The sequence below is a fragment of the Callospermophilus lateralis genome, chromosome 4 (genome assembly GCF_048772815.1).
Source record: "Callospermophilus lateralis isolate mCalLat2 chromosome 4, mCalLat2.hap1, whole genome shotgun sequence".
In the NCBI taxonomy this organism is placed as follows: domain Eukaryota; kingdom Metazoa; phylum Chordata; class Mammalia; order Rodentia; family Sciuridae; genus Callospermophilus; species Callospermophilus lateralis.
The window spans coordinates 138,151,257-138,174,416 of NC_135308.1; the positions used below are offsets into that span (position 1 = coordinate 138,151,257).

The 23,160-nt window shown below is 33.2% G+C and overlaps 1 protein-coding gene across 5 annotated transcripts in view; it reads right to left on the bottom strand.

The window, feature by feature from the left end:
* Nucleotides 1-299: 299 nt before the first annotated feature.
* Nucleotides 300-23,160, bottom strand: part of Atp2b1 (ATPase plasma membrane Ca2+ transporting 1) — a 106,638-nt gene continuing 83,777 nt past the window's right edge. For 2 of the 5 annotated variants that reach the window (XM_076854928.1, XM_076854929.1), the window contains exons 13-22: nucleotides 20,060-20,239; nucleotides 19,342-19,429; nucleotides 18,867-18,973; nucleotides 16,073-16,264; nucleotides 15,639-15,852; nucleotides 15,020-15,231; nucleotides 13,599-13,706; nucleotides 11,521-11,703; nucleotides 11,049-11,135; nucleotides 300-3,491 (exon numbers count right to left, since the gene is read on the bottom strand). In XM_076854928.1, coding sequence (XP_076711043.1) covers nucleotides 3,180-3,491; nucleotides 11,049-11,135; nucleotides 11,521-11,703; nucleotides 13,599-13,706; nucleotides 15,020-15,231; nucleotides 15,639-15,852; nucleotides 16,073-16,264; nucleotides 18,867-18,973; nucleotides 19,342-19,429; nucleotides 20,060-20,239 — 1,683 coding nt within the window. In that variant the 3' untranslated portion in view covers nucleotides 300-3,179. Of the gene's footprint in view, nucleotides 3,492-10,981; nucleotides 11,136-11,520; nucleotides 11,704-13,598; nucleotides 13,707-15,019; nucleotides 15,232-15,638; nucleotides 15,853-16,072; nucleotides 16,265-18,866; nucleotides 18,974-19,341; nucleotides 19,430-20,059; nucleotides 20,240-23,160 lie in introns of all 5 variants that reach the window. The other 3 variants (XM_076854931.1, XM_076854930.1, XM_076854932.1) reach the window with 3 other exon arrangements.

Below are 23,160 nucleotides of genomic sequence, written 5' to 3' on the forward strand. Positions count from 1 at the left end.
AAAAACTAATCTGTTCTACAACGAAAGCATTACATTCTCATGGACTGCAAAAGTAAGTTATTATACTAGAAGGATTAAAGCTGTGGGTAGGAAGAGTGGGGAAAATGTACCCACTTTCATTTTAGAGGCAAGACCATGCATACTGATATTAGAACACTGATTCACTGTAACACAACCATAACATTTCAAGTACATTATAGAATTTTCATCAATCAGATTTTAAAAATCTCAAGTAGAAAAAAGTAATTCCAAAATAAGATATTTAAGTAAATTTCAATATTCAAAGAGTTCAGTCCCCATTCAGAAACAGATAAACAGTATATTTATTAAATGAGTTAAGACAAATAAACTTTACAAATAGACAAATAATAAAAGGCTCAGTGGCTAAAATAGATGGTAAGCATCATTGAAAGAAATCAACACCATCACGGTATCTCAGTTGGCTTACACGTGTAAAAAGAAATTTTCAAAGAGCAATTTCACAGAAATGAAGCCAGTTTTTTTTCTTATAAACAAATCACCATTTCTTGGTTCAAAACTGACATCTGTTATGAAAATTACCATATCACATATTTGTAAGATGACAAGGAGTAACTCATCTTCAAAGTGCAAGTAAGTCTATTTACAACCACAAAAAAGGCAATGATGAGGAGAAAAGGATTTTTAAAAAATATACAAAGATTAAAAACATTTGGGATGCAAAATTAAACAATTTTTTGGTTAGAGGATAAAAGAGAAAAAGTGATTGAATTACAGATGCTGATTTCAGCTATACATACTATATAATGGGATCCAAGATCTTTAACAGCTTGCTTGCATTTTTTTTTTCTACTTACATAATGCTCTGGAAATTTCTGGTAGAAATTACAGTGTCTCAAAAGAGAGAAACACACATTAAGCATGTCTTGCTACTACTTCATGGATGTCTTAAGACCCATTTATGGATTAGAGTTGGTGTAAAAAGCCATTGCCTTTAGTTGAAAAATGAATACTGTAAAAGCTCAATACAAATCCTCCAAAGCACATGCACTTCTAAATCTTTTGGTAATTACATTCATATTTAAGCATAACCAAAATAAAAAAGAAAACTGAAAACATTTCCCTTTTCTCTATTCCCTATGCCTTGTACGTAGGCTTTTCCAGTTGATAGGGTCAATGTTTAGAGTTGAAAGGGTTCTTCAAGGTAGAGTCTAATCTACCACCCTCATGTAGGGTAAATGATTTTCCCAAGATCATGCAGCACATTAATGGCAAAACCAAGACTAGAAACCGGGTCTTGACTCCTAGTCTAAATATGCTTCCCAGCATATCATGCCTCCCCTTTTTACAGTATGAATCACTATAAATACCTGATGAATAAATGTACAATGACAAATGCTGACAGAGCCAATGTGTTTCTAAGACTTGCAGAGGATTACTGCAAAAAACTGATGGAGAGAAAAGGATTTCCCCCACCCACCAAAAATATCAAGCACCATCAACTAAATTTCTTTGCAGGGTCAGCACTCTCAGATGGAGTAGTCCTCGTAAACTTCACAACAGCCTGAGGATTGTGTATCTGGTGAAAGCTAGGCCCTAACACGATGCCAGTTTATACAGGGTAAAGACAAGAGGCAAACAAGGGAAGAAGGCAGACAGGAAGAAAATAGCTAAGGAATCCAATTGGCTTAGAGATGGGCATTCCTGCATATGGTTAATTATAATAATCTCATTTTACCATTTGTTATTTGGCCACTTAAGAATTAAAATAATTGTATCAAAGACAATGGTAGTCATTAATTTTTTTTAAACTATGAGACTATTTTAGACCAACTAAGTTCTATGAAAAATATGTTAAATGGCAAGATTGTGATCATTCACTTAATCTGATTCTATTAGATTGCCACCATCTTCAAATTTATTCCAATTGTGGCTTAACAGGATAGACATATATGCAGAACTGAGGAAGGAAGCTGAAATGTCAAAAACATTGTTGTGTATTTATTTAATAAAAGGGCATATTTATTTATGCTTACAAACAAGTTTCAAAAACAAAAGAAAAACATGTATGCTTCTACTTATTAACCTTTTTCAAAATGCCAACAGCCCTCATGCTGTATGAAGGTCTCTAAGAATTTATTAGAAAAATCAATACAGTTCACTCACAGTTCACCAAGACATCACTGAACTAACATATTTAGACAAAAACAAAAAGGACTAAGGTTCTCTTGTAGTTTGATAGTTTGATTTAATCTGATTTGCCTGAAATAACAAAAGCATTTCAAGCACTCTTTCATTGTGTAGTTGATGTCCTGCATTAAACAATCTACTAAATTCTGAACAAAAGGTTATTAGCAAGTTTTCAAAAATTTTAAAAATTAAACAGTTGTTTCAAAACCATTAAGTAGTAAATGTATTTAAGAAACTAATTAGGACAGATGCCATAACTTCATTAGAACACCACTGCTCATGTTTTTTTTTTGTTTCTTTGTTTTGTTTTTTTTGTTTTGGTTTTTTTTTAAACAAAGCATTAGTGTTATCTATTTGGCTATTAGTATTAGCAATTTATCTACAATATTTAACAAGGTAAATTGTAGGCAAAAATTTAGTACAGTTTCAATAGAAACACCCCCCCCCTTTTTTTTCCTGAAAATACAGCAGTATTTGAAGGACTAATTTTTCTCTGCATCAGTTATAATGAAGCTTCCCATCTATGAACAGGAACAAAAAAAGTATCTACAAACCTTGTAAACAGATCTGTATCATTTATAAACATAAATAATCCAAATTATTAACAGCCAACAGCAGAAATTAAAGTATCAATTCAATGATCCAGGGCTCTTCGTCTGGCCCAGCTTTACTCCTCCCTCTCTCCCATCAAGGACTAAGATAAACTAAAGTTCTGCTAATACACTGTTCAGGACCATTCTTGGGTACTACTGATGATCCACGGGTCACTTATACTGAGTTACTGTTTATCTGTCAGTTCATTACTCCCACCCCCCAAAAAGCACCCTCAGTCTGGCAGAAAGCTTTGCTTTTTTTTTTTTTTTAAAAAAATAAATCTACATTCGTACAAGTGTGTCTTCTGTTGAAGTCCAAAGACAAGAATACTATCTTGTCCGTCACAATATGTGAAAAGACCCAGTTTCAATTTGTTTCTTTACAATGCAGCTAGTGTGTTAACATTCAGCTTACAATCAGAGTGATGTTTCCAAACTATGTAGTGGGCTTCCTGGGGATGAAGAGGTAGCAGACTTGTTCATTTCTATTGTAAGGTGAATTCCGCTGTCAACAGCATTGTTATTTTTGTTGGGAGAGGGTGGAGGGCTGGAGTTACGTTTTGTAGGAGCATCATCTTCAGCATCAGTGTCATCAATAAGGGGTATATGAGGCTCTGAATCTTCTATCCTAAACTCAGGATGTGTCATAAAGTTGTGAATCGAACTTCTTGATTCTGGTTTTTCTAACCCTTCATATAAAGAACTACGAAATGCATTCACCACTCGAATCTGTAAATATCAGAAAACACAGAAAAATGTCAGTATATAATCAACTTAACTTAAATTGGTTCATTTATGAGTTTGAATCCACAAACAGCTAGGTATGAGTGAATCATATTTGCATGTAATGCAGTGGAACTTGCAATACACTGTAAAAAAAATGAATATTTTAGTAGGACACTACAGAACAACAAAACCACATACTCTACGAATTTAAGAAGTATAGATTCAAAGTAATACTAAGAAAATCTCATTGTCACTGGCTAAAAATTTAATAGCCATTTTATAGGATTTTTTCCCTAAGAAAACAAACAAAAACAAACAAAACAAAACTTAACCATACACAAGCTTAGCCGACTTTTTAAAAACTAAAAATAATGTATATTTGAAAACAATTCAAATAAGTTAAAGTCAAGCACAAAGGGTTACTATTTGTCATGCTAGGAATCAGGGTGTCACCGACTATGAAAAGCCAAGCAAATAGAAGCTGAATGCCACATGAACTCACATCTACCCGCCACTCCCTGAATCACAAAATAAAAATACAGACAAAACCCAAGTAAATATCTACAAAATGCCATTAAACAGCTATAAATATTTGAGTATATGCCATTTTTTTTACAAAGTGTTAAGGGGTTTTCTCTATCATAGATACAACTTAATCATTATAATCTCTAGAAGGAATAGATTTTCAAAATGAAAATTTAAAAATCCAATGGAAGTCTGTGAAAAATATGCCAAAGAGAATACATAAAGTTTCAAAGTTTTCTAGAATTTTACTCTAAAACAAAGTCAAACAGTTGTCTTTCTGTTTAGATTAGAAGTCTGTTATATAAAGGGAAAGAGGCTAATGGTCAATTAAACTAAAAAATATTACTCCAATATGGACATCAGGTCTCATTAACCCAGTGTCATGCATATTTAGGGAAAAAAGATAAAATCTACTATACATCAATTTAAATACATTGTTTTGGTTTCAATTCTAATGAAGCATTTAATAATGAAGACATCATCTATTAATAATGCTAAAGGAGGTAACTATCACTTATGGTGCCATAAGATATGGTCACCAAAATCATAAGACAATGATAATGAATAAATCAATAAAGTTCTTCAAATGGACATCTGAATATATATTAAAATATGTCTAGTTTAGGGCCATGTGTCCATTTCCAATTATTACTTATCTCTCCTCAAATCTATTTTTCTTGCTAAACAGGTTACAGCTCTGCCAGTTACTAGTTGAGGAACACTAATCAAATGGGTTTTCTCCACTATAAAATGGGAAATAACAATGGTACCCATACCTTATGGGGTTGTTACAGGAGATTAAGTTAGTATACTATAGACTTAGAAGAGTGTTAGCATATAAGTACAACCTAGTGCTTCTCAAACTTTAATGTGCATATGAGCTAGCTGGGGATCTTGTTAAAATGCAGATTTGGATACAGCAGGGGCTTGAGATCCTGCATTTCTGACAACCTTCCGGGTGATGCTGATGCTGCTGATTTACACATGAAGCAGCAAGTATTTAGTATATATTATCTTGTTATTTTATTACATATTATAATTCTAGTCCATTCATATTTATACATTAGTTCCTTAATTTGACAGACTAATAATAACAAATACATTGTCAATTTATTGCTCTGTTCCCTTTCCTTTTTACTAAAATGAAATGCTTAACATAAGGAATAAGACAATGCTTGCTAAATATACTGTCATAACCATTTATTTAATGTTAATTGTGCACTCTTGCAATTTACATTTTAATACATGAAAACATTCAACAAATATCCTGACTGTTCTAGTACTAAACCATAAAGTTTAAAAAGCAAAGAGACAGCTTCAGAAGAAAAATCGGTTGGTGTCAAAGCCAGCAGGCACAAAAGAGAATAGAAACTGGAGGAACAGCCAGTAAATTTGATGGGTGGCTAGAACTGTTCAAGGGGACTAGGATATCTTTGCAATTTGGACTAGGTTGCTGGTACTGCTGTTAATGGTGTCAAAGTTTTCTGTGAATTTTTTTGTTTACTTTTAAATCAAAATAGGTATAAAAGCAAACAGTGAAGGGTCAAAGCGGAAATAGATTGATTTTTTGAATATATTTAATTTGGAAAATAGAGCTCATAAAAAAGGTATGGGAGTAAGACTGATGTCTGTGAGTTCCCAAAGCTCTAAGAGGGGCAGAGTATAGCCTGCGGGTGAGGATAGCAGATGTATATACACACACAATCACACACATATCTGTAGCAGATGAAATCAGCGAAGTCCTTTTTACCCAAACTTGGTAAATTTTTCTTACTCAGAAAGAAATTACTGAAAGGATATTAGAGATATTTTATTCTAACCACTTTATAAATATAATAAAACTGAGCAACTTGTCAAGTCAAGTCACTCTTAGTGCCAGAGATTCTTAGAACCTAGGCTTCTGAACTCACAATTCCAGAATCCTTGGAAGTCAATAAAAGACAAAACAGAAGACATTCACTTTATCACTAACTCACTAGGAAAAAAAAAAAAAATTCATAAGATTAAAGTTAATGCTTCCTTCTTTCTTCTCCTTTACGTAAGCCACAGAACTGTGGTTAGTAACCAGTAGAAGAACAGCTCACCAGTGTTCCAAAAAAAAAAAAAAAAAAACCCAAACCAAAAAACAAATCTCGAAGGACAGTCTCACAGGAAATACATACAACAAAATCTAGATTATAAAATATTTGAATAAAACACCCCTGATCTAAGGCTTAACCTGAGCACTCTGGTTCAGATCTTAAATGTCCCCAAAGACTCATGTATTAAAGGTTTGGTCCCTATGATGGTGCCATGGGGCGGTGTTGGAACCTTTGAAGGGTGGGGCCCTGTAGAAGGTCCTTAAGTCACTGGGGGTGTGCCCTCAGGGGATGATGGAATTCTGGCCCTTTCTTTCTTGCTCTTTGGCTCATGATCCATAAGCAGTTTTGAACCACCATTTCCTTCTTGCCATGATATGCTGCCTTGCTACACTCCAAAGCAACATGGCCACTTGATCATATCTCAAAAGCTATGGAACAAAATAAACCTTTTCTTTTGATAAATTATCTCAGGTATTTTGTTATAGATAGCACACTAACATACTGAGCTAAACTTACAATTGCTCTGAACTTTATTATCTTCTTAATACCACAAAGAATCCAGTTTAAGTGGAAACCCAAGACATAACTGTTAATTTCCCATTCTTGACATCTAATTCTTTGCTATTTACTGTCTTTTAATTCATTTCCCATTTGGTATCTATTGAGACCTACTATGCACAACATAATTATACCCCCTAAGATTATCAAAATTAAAAATTTCAATAACACCTATGTCCAGAAAAATTTTAATAGGAAAAAAAAAACTGAAGAAAATACCGCATGAAGTACATGATTAAAAAAAAAAAAAAACTAAGGTGATTATCATAATCATTACATAATTTCACTTTAAGAAATTAAAATCAATTTTCAAGATAAACATTTAACAAATCAAAATTTAATTAACAAATCAAAACCAGGTACTCTAAAAAACCATTTTCCTAAATATCCTCCTCTTTTTTTTTAAGTATTTTTAGTTGCAGATGGACATAATACCTTTATTTATTTCTTTTTATGTGGTGCTAAGTACCTCGCATGTACAAGGCAAGTGCTCTAATATTGAGCCACAACCCCAGCCCCTCCTCCTAACTTTTGATAGCAGATAAGGTTAATAATACTGTTGCCCAAAACATGGCATATAAGGAGACAGCTCTAAAATACAGAACTATTTCATTATAAACCAATATGTCTTATTTTTTATAACAGCATGGTCACTTCTGAAATCTGTATTCATCATTATTTTTACTATATGCACTAACTTAAAAACTGCAATTATAAAATAAGGGGTTTTTTTTTGGGGGGGGAGGGGCAATAAAAAAGAAAATTTTAGGCTGTTTTTCAGAGTTGAATAATTTACATGTTGAATTTTCTCAAAGGAAGACTCATCTCTACTAACTGATGTTTTAATTATCAGAACAGGGGTGGAATCTTTTTTTTAAGCTACAAAGTCTCTGTTGTTAATTACTCAATTTTGCTCTTACAGTGCAAAACTGCCATAAGGTATACTTTTAAAGGAAAGGGCATGGCTATGTTAAAAAAAAAAAAATATCTATCTATCTATCTATCTATCTATATATATATATATATATATATATATATATATATCTATATATATATCTATCTATCTATCCCCCCCTCCAAAAAAAAAAACAAAAAACAAAAAAACAGGAGACAGGACAAATTTAACCCTCAGGGTATAGTTGGCTCACCCTTTGCTTAGAAGTACAATTTTTTTTTTCTCCTCAATTTCTCCCTTCCAGGAAGATAAGTTATAGATTTAGCAAGAAGGATTCAGTAATGGTAAAAGGGATATTAGAATGTTATAATTTACAAATAAAGAAAAATTACATAATTTTTTCTTTAGAGATCTTATAAAGATCTTGCTAATAAATGAGGGGGAAGAAAAGATGATCTCTGTAAAGATGTTTTAAGTCTAATATTTGACAAAGCTAAAATGGATTACCATTTCTTCTATTTAGCAAAGAAAGGGCTACAAATAAGAGTAAAAAAAAATTTGACGTTTGTAGATATTTCTAAGATTATTCAATATTAGGTCAAAAGCACAGTGAAAATGAAACCTTTCATTAAACATACTAATACTCTTTATTAATTTTATATATTGGCTGGTATCCTATACCACCAAAGTGCTTCTCAGGCAAAGCTTCAAAGAAATTTAAAAGAACAGTAATATAATTACTGCAATAGTGTATAATGATACTTATTGGGCAGGATATGATCTAGTCACGGAGTACTTCCTCATGTCCTGAGAACACAGGGTATAGAATAAAGAAGTAAACATCTCAAAACTTGTGAAGTAACAGCCACAAGCCTCCTTTTGCCACTTTCTGAAGTGTATTTCTACTTCCCTAAAATATAACACCAGACGGGTCCAATAACTCAGATGTTTCAAATACAGCTGTGCATCAGAAAACAGCCTGGGGCAGTTGTGTGCATGTGTGTCTTAAAACAGAGTTTGTAACTGATCTGATATTTAACATAAAGCCTGGAACACAATCAGACTGAGAACTATAGCCACTACAGTATACCTACGATCATGTGAACCCTTCCAAACTAGAAAATAAATTAAAAATAATTCAGCAAAATATTGCTGAAATAAAAATGAATACCCAACATCCATGAGATAAACTTGTCAAAAAATTTAACATGCAGCTAATCAGTAGGAAATAAATCACATAAATCTGGAATGTAGGACACTTTATGAATGGCCTTGATTCTTCAAAAAGGACCATATTATGAAAAACAAAGGCAGGGAATAGATCCAGGCTAGAGACTAAAGAGTAATAACAAATTGTTGTTGATGATCCTTTCTTGGATCATACATCAAAACAGCTATAAAGGACACTTTGGCAGAAACTGAAAAAATCTAAATATAGACTATATATTTGTTAATAGGAATCAGTGTTAAATTTCCTGAATATAATATAGTATTATTGTTTGTAAGACTTCTTAAGAGGTATATGCTAAAGTATTTAGGGATGAAATGTCAAATATGCCATTTTCAAGTGGTCTAAAGAGCTTATTAATATACAGACAAGGTAAATGTCATATTATGATGTGGTAAATTCAGGTGAGATGTATTCATGTATTAATCTTTCAACTTTAAAATTTTTCAAACTTAAGATTTTGGGGAAAGGAGGTCTTTCAGTACAGCCTTAGTTTGCTTCTTGTGATACACAAACAGATGTTCATATTCGACTTCAGCTTCATCAATTTTCTGTAGTTTATCATTTTTTTAATTACTAAACTATTGCCACAGAGGCCTGCTCTTCTCAGTTAGCAAAATTTACCAAGGAGCAACTTGGGAGTCATTTCCTTCAGGTAATTCTTTCTGATTTCCCGGGGTAGATTAAGGATCCTGCTATAATATTCTGTAGGTCATTGCCATGTAGGAACTTCCAACTTTTGCTTGTTCTCTCACTAGACTGCACATTCTGGAAGTTTTAAAATAGCCCTGACATATGGTAGGTCTTCCACAGAGGTTTGTGAGGCATTTACCATCTAGGGCTGCATGATGAGAAGCCAAAGACAGTATGAATTCTACATCTGAATGACAATGTACAAGTGTAATGCCAGGCAATTTACATTTGCCATTTCATTCAGGTAGGTAATTTTTAAAAGGAAGACTCCTATCTGTCCATGTAAATGTTACATCCTAATGTTACAAGGTCAGTTTGTTTTTAGGGAACTTGCCTGCTTTTTGTTTTATACCATGTTTATTAGTTATAAGCAAGTCATTTAATCTCTAAGTTAGTGTTCACTCCTGTAAAATGGGGACAGTTCTGGTTCTACCTGTTCTACAACATTGTTAAAAATATCAAATAAAAATTACTTAAGCTAAGAGGCAATAGGTAAACAGTCTGTGCTGCTTTCTCCCTAGATTCACTCTATGTCCAGCTTACCCAAGACTCCTCTAGTTCTTCTCTGGCTGGAGATCAAACGAAAAAAGATAGGGTTAGATTGAATTCTGGCAATTGTAGGAATGGAATTTGGTATATATTTTTATTGCCTCCAATATACTGAAAACAACTGTGAAATCAGAAGACCCCAATTTACAATAGGGTCATATAAGGTTAAAAGGGAGTTTGCCATTTACTAACAACCTAATAGAAAATATGTTATTCAATTAGCGACATTATAACATGAATATATTGTTATATTATTGAAATATTGGTTCAATAATCAATCAATATATTTTTCCTACTTAGAAAACAATAGAAATTTCTTACTTTTGATGTCAAACTAAATTGATTATGCAAATGGGAAAAAACCCCAAACTAACCATAAATACCATAAAAGTTTATATAAGTACTCTCTCTTAAACAACACAAAGTAAGATAGACAAAGTTCAAATTAAGAAGACAAACAATTGACTATATATACTTTTTTATATAGAACTTTTCTAAGGCTACTAATTTACTTTCCAAACTGGACAAGATAAAGCTGAAATACTAAATTCATATTTTATTTTTACAAATGCAATTTCCTGGTTCTGTTAGCTCAGTTTCAAATAACATGCTTCTGGGAACCATGCATATGAACATGTTTAAAGGCATATACTCAAAAATTTATAGTAGTTTCACAAATTCTAAGCTATAATTTTATTCCCCATATTAACTGTAAGAGTTAGCATAGAGACAAGCTCACAGAATTCATAGCTAATCTTTGGTTGCAATTATTCCACCTGTTATCCAGCCCTCTAAGAAATAAAACAACAACAACGACAACACTTTGAGGTCTCAATCCACTTTACGAAAAGAAAGCTTTATGAAAAGCCTGAACAATGAATTTAAACATTAAGGAGAAAATGAGAAACGTTAGGTGTGTGAAGTAGGAAATGTTAATTTCATGCACTTAGGAACACACACTCACACCCCACAGTAGTAGAAGCAGTAGAAGAGGAAAACACTACATGTGTAGGGGTAGAAATATTTGTTACATCATGATGCTGGCTGGCGATGGAGGGTTGCCGCCTTAGAGCCCCCTGAATGGAACTTCCACTCTGGAAAGCATTCACTACATCCATCTGCAAGGAATCAGAGATTGTGACAGCTTGCTCAGCAAGAGAGAGAGAGAACAAGAGAAAGGACCATTCCATCTATCAACATATAAAAAAGTAAAGAAAAAGGCACTTTTTACAGAGCAAATAGGCAAGAATAGCATTTTGAGATGAAGGGGGTGGTAAAAATAAAAAAGCTAGGAAAAAAGGAGCTTAGGGGCATATAAGACACATTCTTTCATAATCAGTTAAAAGTTTCATTCATTCCAGCCACCAGTAGTATTTTTTCAAAAGAATAAATTTTGTTGGTTGGGAAGGCTAGAAAGAAAGTTTAGGAGCACACGTGAACCTCCTCCCCAGGTCAGAAAGCCCTTCTCCCATCATCTCTCCTACCTCTCTACCAGGCCCATACCTGTGTTTGGATTCTGTTCAGACCTCTAAACCACAAGATCTGGCCACGCCGCAACTCCCTTTCAGCGTGATCAATCTCTTCAACATCCTCTGCTAATTCCTCCTCAGGTATTTCTTCCTTTTGTGTTCCATGACCAGCTTCTTTTAGGAATTTTAAACGACTAGTTGGAATTGTTGAAATAAGCTACAACACAGGGGAAAGAACTTAGAAATATATCATATTGAGTACAGTTAAAATGAGTAACTTTATACAAAAGGTTATAAAAATTGCAAGAGTATCCACCTATCTTTACCAAGGAAGCAATGAGATCCTGTTGATCAAACTTTCTCTCCCAGAACAAAGAATAGTCTTCTTTTAGTTACACAAAAGATTTAAGTTTGAAGCACAAAAGTTTTCCTGAATAGGAATTCACCTGATTACATTTTTTTATACATTGACTTGAATATTTACAACAGTATATTATATAACCATGCTCTAATATACATATGTTTACTTAAATTCCTATTAACTATATTCACTCCAAATAAAAGGAAACTGCAGGTGGTCTTACTGGATGTAAAACAAGCTTTTATGTTTCATGAGTGCTATAAAAATTCATGAGAAAAACATATTAGAAATTAGAATGTCATCAGTTATACTAAAAACAGTTTTAATACGTGTATTTATTTTTATGCAAAATGCAACTATTTAAAATAAATTAACACTGATAATGAAGTTAACACTATAATGACACCAAATAGAAACAGATGCCTAAGAAAACATAGAGGATATAAAAACACCAAGTATGTATTAGCTTGTAAGTGTAAAGAACCATTCCTAGTGAAAGTTTATCAGAGAGAAATAAGCATTGAGTCATACAGAACCAACTCATTTTACTGAGGTGAAACAGGCTCAAAGATACTTGAAGTAACTTGTTCATGGAGTGCTAAGACTCCAGGTCTCCTGGCCACCAAAACCAGTGTTCTTTCTACCATCACGCACTTAAAATCAACAGACAAGATCATTTTAATCCTGCTGGGTATATATACTGTATTGCATTTCCACTTCCTGAATTTGGCCAGAACTTTGGAAGTTGTGGGGTTTTATTCTGCCTAGCAGAGAACACTATGAAATAATTAGAATGGTAAATCAAGAAAGAAATGTGGAACAAGCAGGGATCCCATTTAAAAGAAGATCTCTAATAATGAGGTCTTCAAAATGTATAAAAAAACTCAAAATCTAAAACACAAGAGCAAGATTAGATAAAAGACACAAGACTGAGCAAAGTTTAAGGAAAACCTGAAAGTTTGGTTTGACTTACATAATGACAAAAAAATGAGCTTTATATAAGTTATATATCATAATTTGCTAACCTGAATTTATGAAAATGATAGTATAGACTCTCTATCAGCTAGTTTTATACTAATTATAATGGGTTACAGTGGACAATTACAGAGTATTACTACTCATCTTTAAAAATAATGACATGCATTTGCAAGGAAGTTGAAAATAATAAAGATGAGGTTTATCTTATTTTTCAGGAATTAGTATTTTATAAATATACTATTAAGGTTATTCAATTCAAATACTCTAAAATGACATTTTGTAGCCTTGCTGTCCAGATACCATAATTTTTATGGAAATGTTCTCTAAATTAAACCCCAAGTTTTCCAATGTCACATCCTAGAATAAATTACACAGCAAAAATAATGAAGTAAGTATATTTTACTTTCACATTTGTGTAAAAATTTTAACCTGAAAATGTAAAAATAGGTGATAGAGTAAAAGATACAGATATAAGCATCCTAACCAGTTATAAATACATTCTCTTTAATAACTACTGAAAAACTTGTTCTAAAGAAGCTAAAAATAAACATAATAAACAATAGGCATAATAAACATTTGTACTGGAACAAATACTATGTAAAACAAAACAAAACAAAAAACCCCTAAATTCCTTTTCTTTTTTTCTCCCCAGAATTCCTTTTTTTTGACCCAAATGGTCACTATTTAGAATCAATTAGCAAAACTGATTAAAGAAAATATACAGTAAAAATTTAAAAAAAAAATTCAGTTTTAACGAAAAATGAAATTTTTACCTGGCCCCAGAGTAATGTCCCCATTCCTAGGAATATTGACCATAGCCACTGTTCTACTGAAAGTTCTGAACAACTGAAAGGTTTTCCACCAAACTGCACAATTATTATCTGAAGGAATAATCAAGAGTTAAGTTTATTTAAATCTTTTAAATTTTAAAATCCACATTCTTAAAAAAAAAAACAACAAACAACTTTATATCCTCTAAAACACAAGGTGAAAAACCATTATTATATTAGTCACATCTGTAAATAAAACAACTGAAATAAAAACCTCTGCCCAAATTTCAAATGCATGCATTTTTCACGCTTAAATTACACTTCTAAAAATTAAAAATTTTCATGGTTAAGAAGTATAACTTTATAATGTTTCTAATATAACAACAAGTAACAACATTTCCTTGTATTTTAATCCACTTCTTTGAATAATTTATGCCTTTTACAAAAGATGGTAAATATTTTTGTGAAAAAGAACTACAGAAAAGCTGACAAAATATGCAACCCCATTTTTCCTTCTACAGAGCTGTTTCATTTCTGGTTAACTAACATTTAGATGTTAGGATAAATATAAATGGACTGTAGAGAAGAAAAGCAACTTGTAAAGTTGTATGAAACATGGGCCAGCCAAAGTGGTATACCCTTAGACATCTACTCTCCTTTCAAAGTAAAGTCCGTAAATACACATAAATAAAATTCATAATTCTTCTCTCCTTATTTTAAATGTCCTAAAGTAATGTATACGGGAATATTAAAGATCAAGTAACAATTCGCTCTTCTGTGACTCTGACAAGCTTTTCCTTGGCAATTAAGCAGATGTCAAATATTGAAATTAAAAAGAATAATTTCAGTAGATAACAGTAGTTAACATTGAAAATTTCTTGAAAATAGTAAAATTCCATTCTGTTAATTCCACCACATTTTAAAGTCGAGATTATTTGAACACTACACAGATAGTGTCCCAAAGTTTTGTTAGTAGTCCACTCAATAAGATTATAAAGATTTTGACAGTAAAGTCTAGATTTTCAGAGATAAAACTAAAATAATGTTCTTTTGTAAACTAAGACAATAATGTGAAAATACCAACATTTACTTTTATACAGTGTTCTTAATTTTTAAATTTTTTTTAATATAATAAGGGATGTAAAAAGGAGGATATTAAGATGCTGGGGTCTTTTTCATTTGAAAGTTGGAAAAAATAAAATTATTTATCTAGTCAGTTGTGACTCTGACTTCTAAGAACAAGGGACCAAGTTTCCACATTTTATTGTACATCTTAGATAAACACGAAAACTACAGGCATCATCAAGGCAATATATAGAAGACCCACACACACATCTGAAATTATGTTCTACAACAAGGTACCCGTTTGCTGACTATCTCCCATGTAATAATCAGTTTTGAAACCATCTTTTCTAATTACCCACCTGTACCACAAAAGTGCCTAAAACAATTGTGCAGAAGATGGCATTATTAAAGATTCCTTCAAACACATTTCTTTCACCATGAATTTTCCGGGCATTTATTTCATTGAAAAGTTGCATCAGCACAAAGGTATTAAAAACAATAGTATAATGTTCCGAAGGTGGAGCATGCAAAGGAGCATTTCTTCCACTATCAATATCAAAAAACTTTTCTCCTGAAAAAATGAAAAATTTTTTTGTAATTACCATACAAAATCATAACATGTCAAGGAATTATGCAATAATAAAACTAGCCAGACTCTTTATTTGACCTGGAATGACAACTATTCTGTTTTATAGATGAGGACACTGAAGCCCCAAAACTATGTTGACATGCTAAGTTCAGACACATAAGTGGCAAAGCCAGGATAATAATGATGAAGATTCTTTGTCCCTCCCTACCCCGCATCACACTACCTCCCAAAATTTACCAAGCACTCCCTGATGAGAAATTAAAGATAAATAGGGAGTCAAGAATAGAAATCAGACTTAAAAAAATTTTTTAACACTAAAACATGTTGAATGTTATTAACATGGATTCGAAAAAATTAACTGAAGCTTAATTAAGACACTGAATCCTTACCAGCAAATAAGAGTGTAAAAACTACTACAAGTTGATAGAATGCATGACCCAAAATATTCTTCATCATTGTGCGTGAGATGAGAGGCTTATTTCTACCATAAGGTTTCCGAAGCAAGAGGGATTCAGTGGGTGGTTCCGTTGCCAGAGCCAAGGAAGCAAGTGTATCCATTATGAGGTTTACCCAGAGCATCTGCACAGCCTTAAGCGGTGAATCCTAGAAAAGATATGTTTCCTAATAGACATTCACAACTGTTTAGGGACTCAGAAATTCTCAGGAAGCCTTTAGGATTTAAAAACTTAAGGAACAGAACAGGATTACATTTTTATGATAATTAACCTAAATATTAAGTTTCAGCTTATTTAAATACTTAAGTACTTTAAAAAAGTCTTTTGCTTTAAAATAAGCAAGTTTTAATAAATAAATCATCACCTACTTGAGTAATACAAGCTCCCGTGAAAGCAACAATGACTGCTACTACATTAACAGTAAGTTGGAACTGAAGGAATTTTGAGATGCTGTCATAGACATTTCGTCCCCACATAACTGCCTTAACAATGCTTGTAAAGTTGTCATCTGTGAGAATAATATCAGATGCTTCTTTAGCTACGTCAGTTCCAGCAATACCCTGTTTAAGAAAAAAAAATCTGTTAATTAGACTAATTATTTAGAATATAATTCTTATATACTCAAATGAGTAGTATAAAATAAATAAAAATTTGCCATTATACTTAACAGTGACTTAAGAGTCAGGCTAGAAGAAGGTATTATAGATGTCTGGCTTAGCAGAAATCAAACAAAGAGGGAAGTATGGAAAATAAAATTCAAAGTAAGGTTAAAAACAGAAGAATGAACAAAGGCAGTACCGAAGTTCCTTCCAAAGATTGAATGAAAAAGTATATTAAAAAAATAATAATAACCAATGAAGACAAAATTAGAGGGATACAAGATTTTGCCAAAAAAACTCTTACAGACTGGAGGGCTGGAGTTGTGGCTCAGTGGTACAGTGCCTGTCTAGCATGTGTGAGGCACTGGGTTTGATTCTCAGCACCAAATATAAATAAAGAAAATAAAGGTTCATCAGCAACTAATAAAATATTAAAAAAAACACCTTACAGACTGAAAATGGATAAACAAATGGTAAATAACTCAGCAGACTCAAGAAAGCTGAATCTGAAGCCAATGGTAGGGACAGCAGAAAAGCAGTCTGTTTCTGATAGTATGAAATCTTTCTATCAGGCTCAGGAAGTACCAGGTTGCACTTGTAGGGGTAAAGGCAGGGATGAAAACAGAGAATCTCTTTAAATGTCTACTGAAGAAGCACTCAACTTCTAATAGTAACAATGTTGTCAACAGCAGAAAGGGATATGTTAATATACTGCATATTAATAAAAATGAACTATAGCTAAATACGTAGATAAATTCTAGAGACATAGTGCTAAATAAAAGATGATGAACTCCGATCATTCTGTACAACATTCAAAAACAGGCAAAAATAATGATCTTAAGGACACTGGTTATCTTTGCAGAGAGATAGAGTTGACTGGAGTGTCTGGGATATAGGTACCATTCTATTTCTTGCCTATATAGAACAGGTATGTTCACTTGTGTTCAGTTGTATTCTTATGATTTAGGCACTTTTCTGTATTAGCGTTAGTAAAATTTTAAAAAGGCAGTTTGATCCTCAGAGGCCTTTCCCAAATCCATGTGACAGGCAATTTGCCATTCCCTCTGCAATGCCAGATTAAACATGTCAAGAGGTAAAATAGGGATGTCTCTAAGTAGGAAAGAGTGGTTTCAAGTCTGAGCTGCTAAGCACTTACTCTTTCCTCTTTATTTTGGAGATAAATTTAGACTTTTGATGAATTATCATTAAAAAAAGTGGTAAATTTGAATCTAAAACCTTCAGAGCTTAAAAACACAAACAGACCAGTCATTATGCTATACTTTTGTTTGCATTACTGTATTTATCCACATTTATTAAAGCCCAGGCTATCTGTCACATACTCAAGTTTTGGAAAGAAAGCTTTTTTCTTTCTTTTTTCGTTAAAATGCATCCTACATAATGTAGTTTTCTGGTCACTGTCAGATAAAAGCAGCATAATACTACTACTCAATGGCTCAATGCCCAACTGCTGTAGTTAGTGATCGTGTTTGCCTGGAGTACAAGGCAGAGCACCTAATTATTTCTTCTTCAGTGACTCTTCACAAGTCTTCAAAAGATCATTCCAAAGCAGCTGCCTATGAATTTGGGACATGGCAGATTAAGGATCTCTGGATGCAATCTTTTTTGGTTGAAGAAAATTTACCAATATAGTTTCCTTTTACCATCTCTCTCACACCTGTTGAAAGGCTGCCAGGGTGGTTAAGTCTCCTTCTAAATCTCTATTTTAGCAAAAAAAAAATATCAGAGGGACAAATCATGCAAACATACTGGTGCACACAAACATTCTCTCATCAAAAACTTTAGGGCCAGATTTTGTTTCAGAATTCAAAGTGTCCCATATGCTAGATAATAAGACACATATCTCATATCACAAAATTTCCCAAAGAGTTAAGCAACATTAACACATTAAAATTTCTACAATGGCTATATATATTCACGCTAATGGGACAAATAATAGCCCTACATCAATTCAGAATAGATTTTATAAGTCAAACACAAAATTTTTAAATGAAATGTGAAAAATTAGGGCAATTAGGGCAAAAAAATTCAGTTTTTTTTATAGTTTTGGATTTGAGAATTGTGATTACCAATCAGTATTTTCCAAAACTAAAGAGGAAATACTTAAATTGAGAATATGGGGGGAAACAAGAATTTTTTTAATCAAAAAAGATTTTATGTATATGTAAAAAAGACAACATTCTATTATTCTTTAAAAGACCCTCAAGTATATTTTTAATGTAAATGTACATCTGTTTTAAGCTTGTGTTCTGATTGAGAAGGTTGCTATATAAGGTTCAGATGATATGAGAGATGACAACTTACAGAGTAAAAGGTAAATTTATGACATTATTTCAGTTGTCCAAAGAAATCATCATCTAACCAGATTTCATGGCATCAAATAAAGCTAGTGTATAAACTAATTAGACTTACAAATCAATTTAGGTTTATCGATTATCCCTCAAACTAATCTTGAGGGACAGCATTTAGAATCAATAGTAATACAGTCAACAAACAAGCAAACAACACAGCTAGCAAATGAATATTTGAATAAGTTAATTCCTACCATTGCAAATCCAACATCTGCTTTCTTTAATGCTGGGCCATCATTTGTACCATCACCAGTTACAGCTACAACTTGGCGTTGTTCTGAGACAGTGCTGTCAATTATACCTTAAATAAAAGTAAATATTTGTGCTGTAAAAACATTTTCTTTAATTAATAAGGTGATTTGGCAGAATATCCTCACTGGTCAGTTTTATAGTCTCAAGGTTAAAAATACATAATTAAACAAACACAGAAATGGAAACTGCTTGGATGTTGAACAAGGATCAACTCAAGAAACTAAGGTTACATTAGGAGCAATATCCTGTTTTAACCAGAAGATAAACACAATTCACATAAGATATCAAAAGAAAATGTATTTAAATTTTATTGGAAAATATGAGACTCAATCTAATATTCCCTATCTATTACTATTTTTGGAAGCAAAACATATTTCTGTATTAAGAAATTGTGAAATAATTGTAAAATCTACTTACCTTTAACAAGAGTATGTTTGTCAGTAGGAGATGATCTTGCAAGTACTCGAAGCTTTGGCCAAATCTTGTCTATTCGCTCTTGCTCAATCTATAAAATTTTATCAAAGTTAAAATGTGTCCAAACCTAGTTCCATAATTCTAAATTACCTATCTACCATTATTCATCAGCGTTCTCAAAAGTACAGAGCAATTGCATCAGAAACTCCTGGGAACTTCTTAGAAATGCAAATTCTTGGGCATGGCCCAGATTTATCTCATCAAATACTTGGTAGTGACTTCAATCGATACAAGCTCAAGTTTGAGAATTCTTACTATATACATTATAAGATCAAAATTTTTAAATTTTGCCCACTGTCTATAAAACTGGAACTTCCTTAATGTGAAAAGTTCTGAGTTTGGAGTCCCCTAAAATATGTCCACATCAGCCTTTCCAAACACATCTCCCTTTACTCCCTTGCATACACTGTACTTCAGAAACTGGTCTTGACTCAAAGCAACTACTTTGATAAAGCATAATAGCAACATATGCTCATTCCCTCTAGGACCAATTTCTTTATCACCCCTTTCATCTAGAATGCTAGTTTTTGCTTCTTAAGATGACAGCATTTATTCATGTACAGTGCCTAATATATACTTCATAGTCAGTATGTATTTATTGAATGAAATTCTTAATACACAAGTTAATCAACCAAAAAACTTAAAAAAAAAAAATCCTTACCTCTCCCTTTTCATTTCGTATTCTTCGGTTAAAATCTTTACCTTCCAGGCATAGGAAATCTTCCCCAGGATTTAAAATACCACATTTGGTAGCAATAGCCCGAGCAGTATTAATATTATCACCAGTGACCATCCGTACAGTAATTCCAGCCCTCTGACATTTTTTAATTGCATCTGGTACCTAGTTTATATAGGAAAAAAAATCACATTACAATAGAAAATTAGTATTTCCAAAGTGGGGGGAACACTAAACAAATATATAGTAGGTAGTGTACAATCCACAACTAATGACAATTTTAATTTCACCTCGAGATATTCAGTATTTCTTAAATTATTCCCAATAATCTCTTCTTTCCTATTCTACAACTGCAATCTTAGTTCGAGCTTCATTTTCAATTGCCATCATTCCTAATTTGTTTGCACTACTTATCTACCAAAAGCTTTTAAAAGCACCTTTTCCCCCTGACAACCAAAAAGCTATTCCTTTCTGGTTGGCTTTCTACCTTTCTGGTTTCACTGCCCACATCACACCTGAGTTGGTGTTCTTTACAGTGTCTTGTTTTTCCCTTCCCAATTCACACAATTCATATTTGTTAAGGAAGTATGTCACCTACTCCCATATAATTTGTGTGCTAAAAAATTTCAAATCTACATCCTTCCGTCATCTCACTATGAGAGGGAATCACAGTGCCACCTGAAAAGTGGGTATCAGAATTTGAGTGTGTAAAAAGACACCATCTTTTCTAAACTTACCTATAGAAGCCTAAGTCATCTGTACCTCCTCTTCCATTTTCCTTCTTCCATGCATCCCTTAAGGATCAATATAACTCCTATGGATTCTTCCCCAAACCTCCCTTGTATCATGTTCCCAGTGCTTACTGCCTGAGTTACTGCAATGGCTTTTAAATTGGTATCACTGCCTTTATGCTGTTCTATATATACTTTATTCTTTTTTTAACACACCAATATGCTTCCTTAAAAATACATGATTCCTCAGCTGTTACACATATATCACAAAATTTTTAGTACAACTGAGTATCACAGTTGAGCCTCAGAATATTTTTCTAGATCCATCTAAAATTTTCTCCATTATACACAAGTTGTTAAATGAACAGTTTATATAATTATTTCTGTGCCTGTGCAACATCATTCCTTTTGCCTAGAAAATCCTTTCTGGCTGGGCATGGTGGAACACATCTGTAATCCCACCTGAGGCAGGAGGATCAAGGCCAGCTTCAGAATTTAGCGAGGCCCTAAGCAACTCAGCGAGGCCCTAAGCAACTCAGTGAGACTGGTATCAAAATAAAAAGGGCTGAGGATGTCGCTCAGTGGTTAAGTGCCTTGAATCCCTGGTACAGAAAACAAACAAAAAAACCCCCAAAATCCAACAAACTAAAAACAAACAAACAAACAAAAACCACATCCTTTCTGGCTCTAACTGGAAAATCCATACTGATCCTACCAGGGCTTGAGATTGCAAAAATTCAAATGGCTACAGGGCCATGCTGGTAACATCAACAAGGAAAACATGTTGAAAATGACAAACCCAAGAAAAATGTTAATGAAAGAGCTACTCAATTCTAGTCTATTTTTATCATGGTGAAATGAGAGCTCAACATTAACAGAACTTAAGATTTCAAGAGAAAGGAGACACATTCTAATTTTGTATATAATCTCTCAATACTTAATGATTTTTATACACATACAGATATCCAAAGATAACTTGACAGAATACTAAATTAGGTCTGCAGACTCCCTATTTGTGATTTCTATTCTAAATCCAGTTTAAATGTAACTTCTCTGGGAGCTTCCTTGGTCTACATACCTAGACAAAAGTGTGTCTTCGTATTACAGACTTGTTATAAGTCATTGCATCATATTATAGATACTCATTTGTCGAGTCCTCTGCAAGTCAATGAGCTTCTTGAAGGAGGACCCTTACCACATCTTTGCATCACAATTTAGTTCATTTATTTAACAAAGAAGTGTCTGGCATATAACCAAAGCTTAGTATTCATGCAGCTACTAAATTACATATTATTGGAGAAACAGTCATCACTGGGGCATTCTTCAAGGTGGGGGTGGAAGGTAAGGGGGCACAATTCTAGACAAGGTTCCACAGGAACAATGTCTTAAAAAACATATGCAATTTAATTACTAGCAACTTAAATATGTATAAGCTTAAAGATTATAATCCCAGCAGTTCCTCAGGCTGACATATTAGGATCACGAGCTCAAAGCCAGCTTCAGCAATGGCGAGGCGCTATGCAACTCAGTGACACCCTGTCTCTAAATAAAATACAAAAATAGGGCTGGGGATGTGACTCAATGGTCAAGAGTTTCTGAACTCAATCTCCGGTACCTCTCCGCCCCCCCCCCCAATTCCTTCCACCCTGTCTCAATTCTCAATCATTCAAATCACTGAAGGGAAATCACATATATTCATACAAACTAATATTTATTGTATGCCAGGCACTGTGCTAGGTCCTAGTGATGGAGTAATGAATTAAAGGAAAGAGGCTGCTCAAATTCTTTTAAAATCAGTATTTGATTTAAAAAACATTAGGTTACCAAGCCAGATGCAATGGTGCAACCTTTAATCCTAGCTATGTGAGAGGCTAAGGAAACAGTTTGTGGGCAACTTAGCAAGACCCTGTCTCAAAATAAAAACTATAAGGACTGGGACTATGGTTCAATAGAAGAGCACCTCCAAGTTCAATCCCCAGTACTGTAAAAAACAAACCAAAAAACACATTAGCTGTATAAATGCATATAAAAGATCTCCTGACATCTCATTGGAGGTAAGATGTATCTTAAATTTGCATATCTAAGTAGTCACGGATTAGGAAGTATCTAGGGAACAATGATTAAGAGGGACACACTAGTCTTGGGTTAATGCTTTGTGGCAAATAGTATTTAAGAAGGGTAGAGAGTACAATAGTGGTTGCCAGGGGCTAGGGAAGTTATGGCAGAGAGGCAAAAGGGAGATCTTGGTTAAAAATATAATTATAGTGAGATAAGATGAACATGTTTAAAGTATCCAGATTGGTAATTACATAGCCAGAAAATGCAAAAGTGTTTCCCTGAGGTTGGGGAGAAATG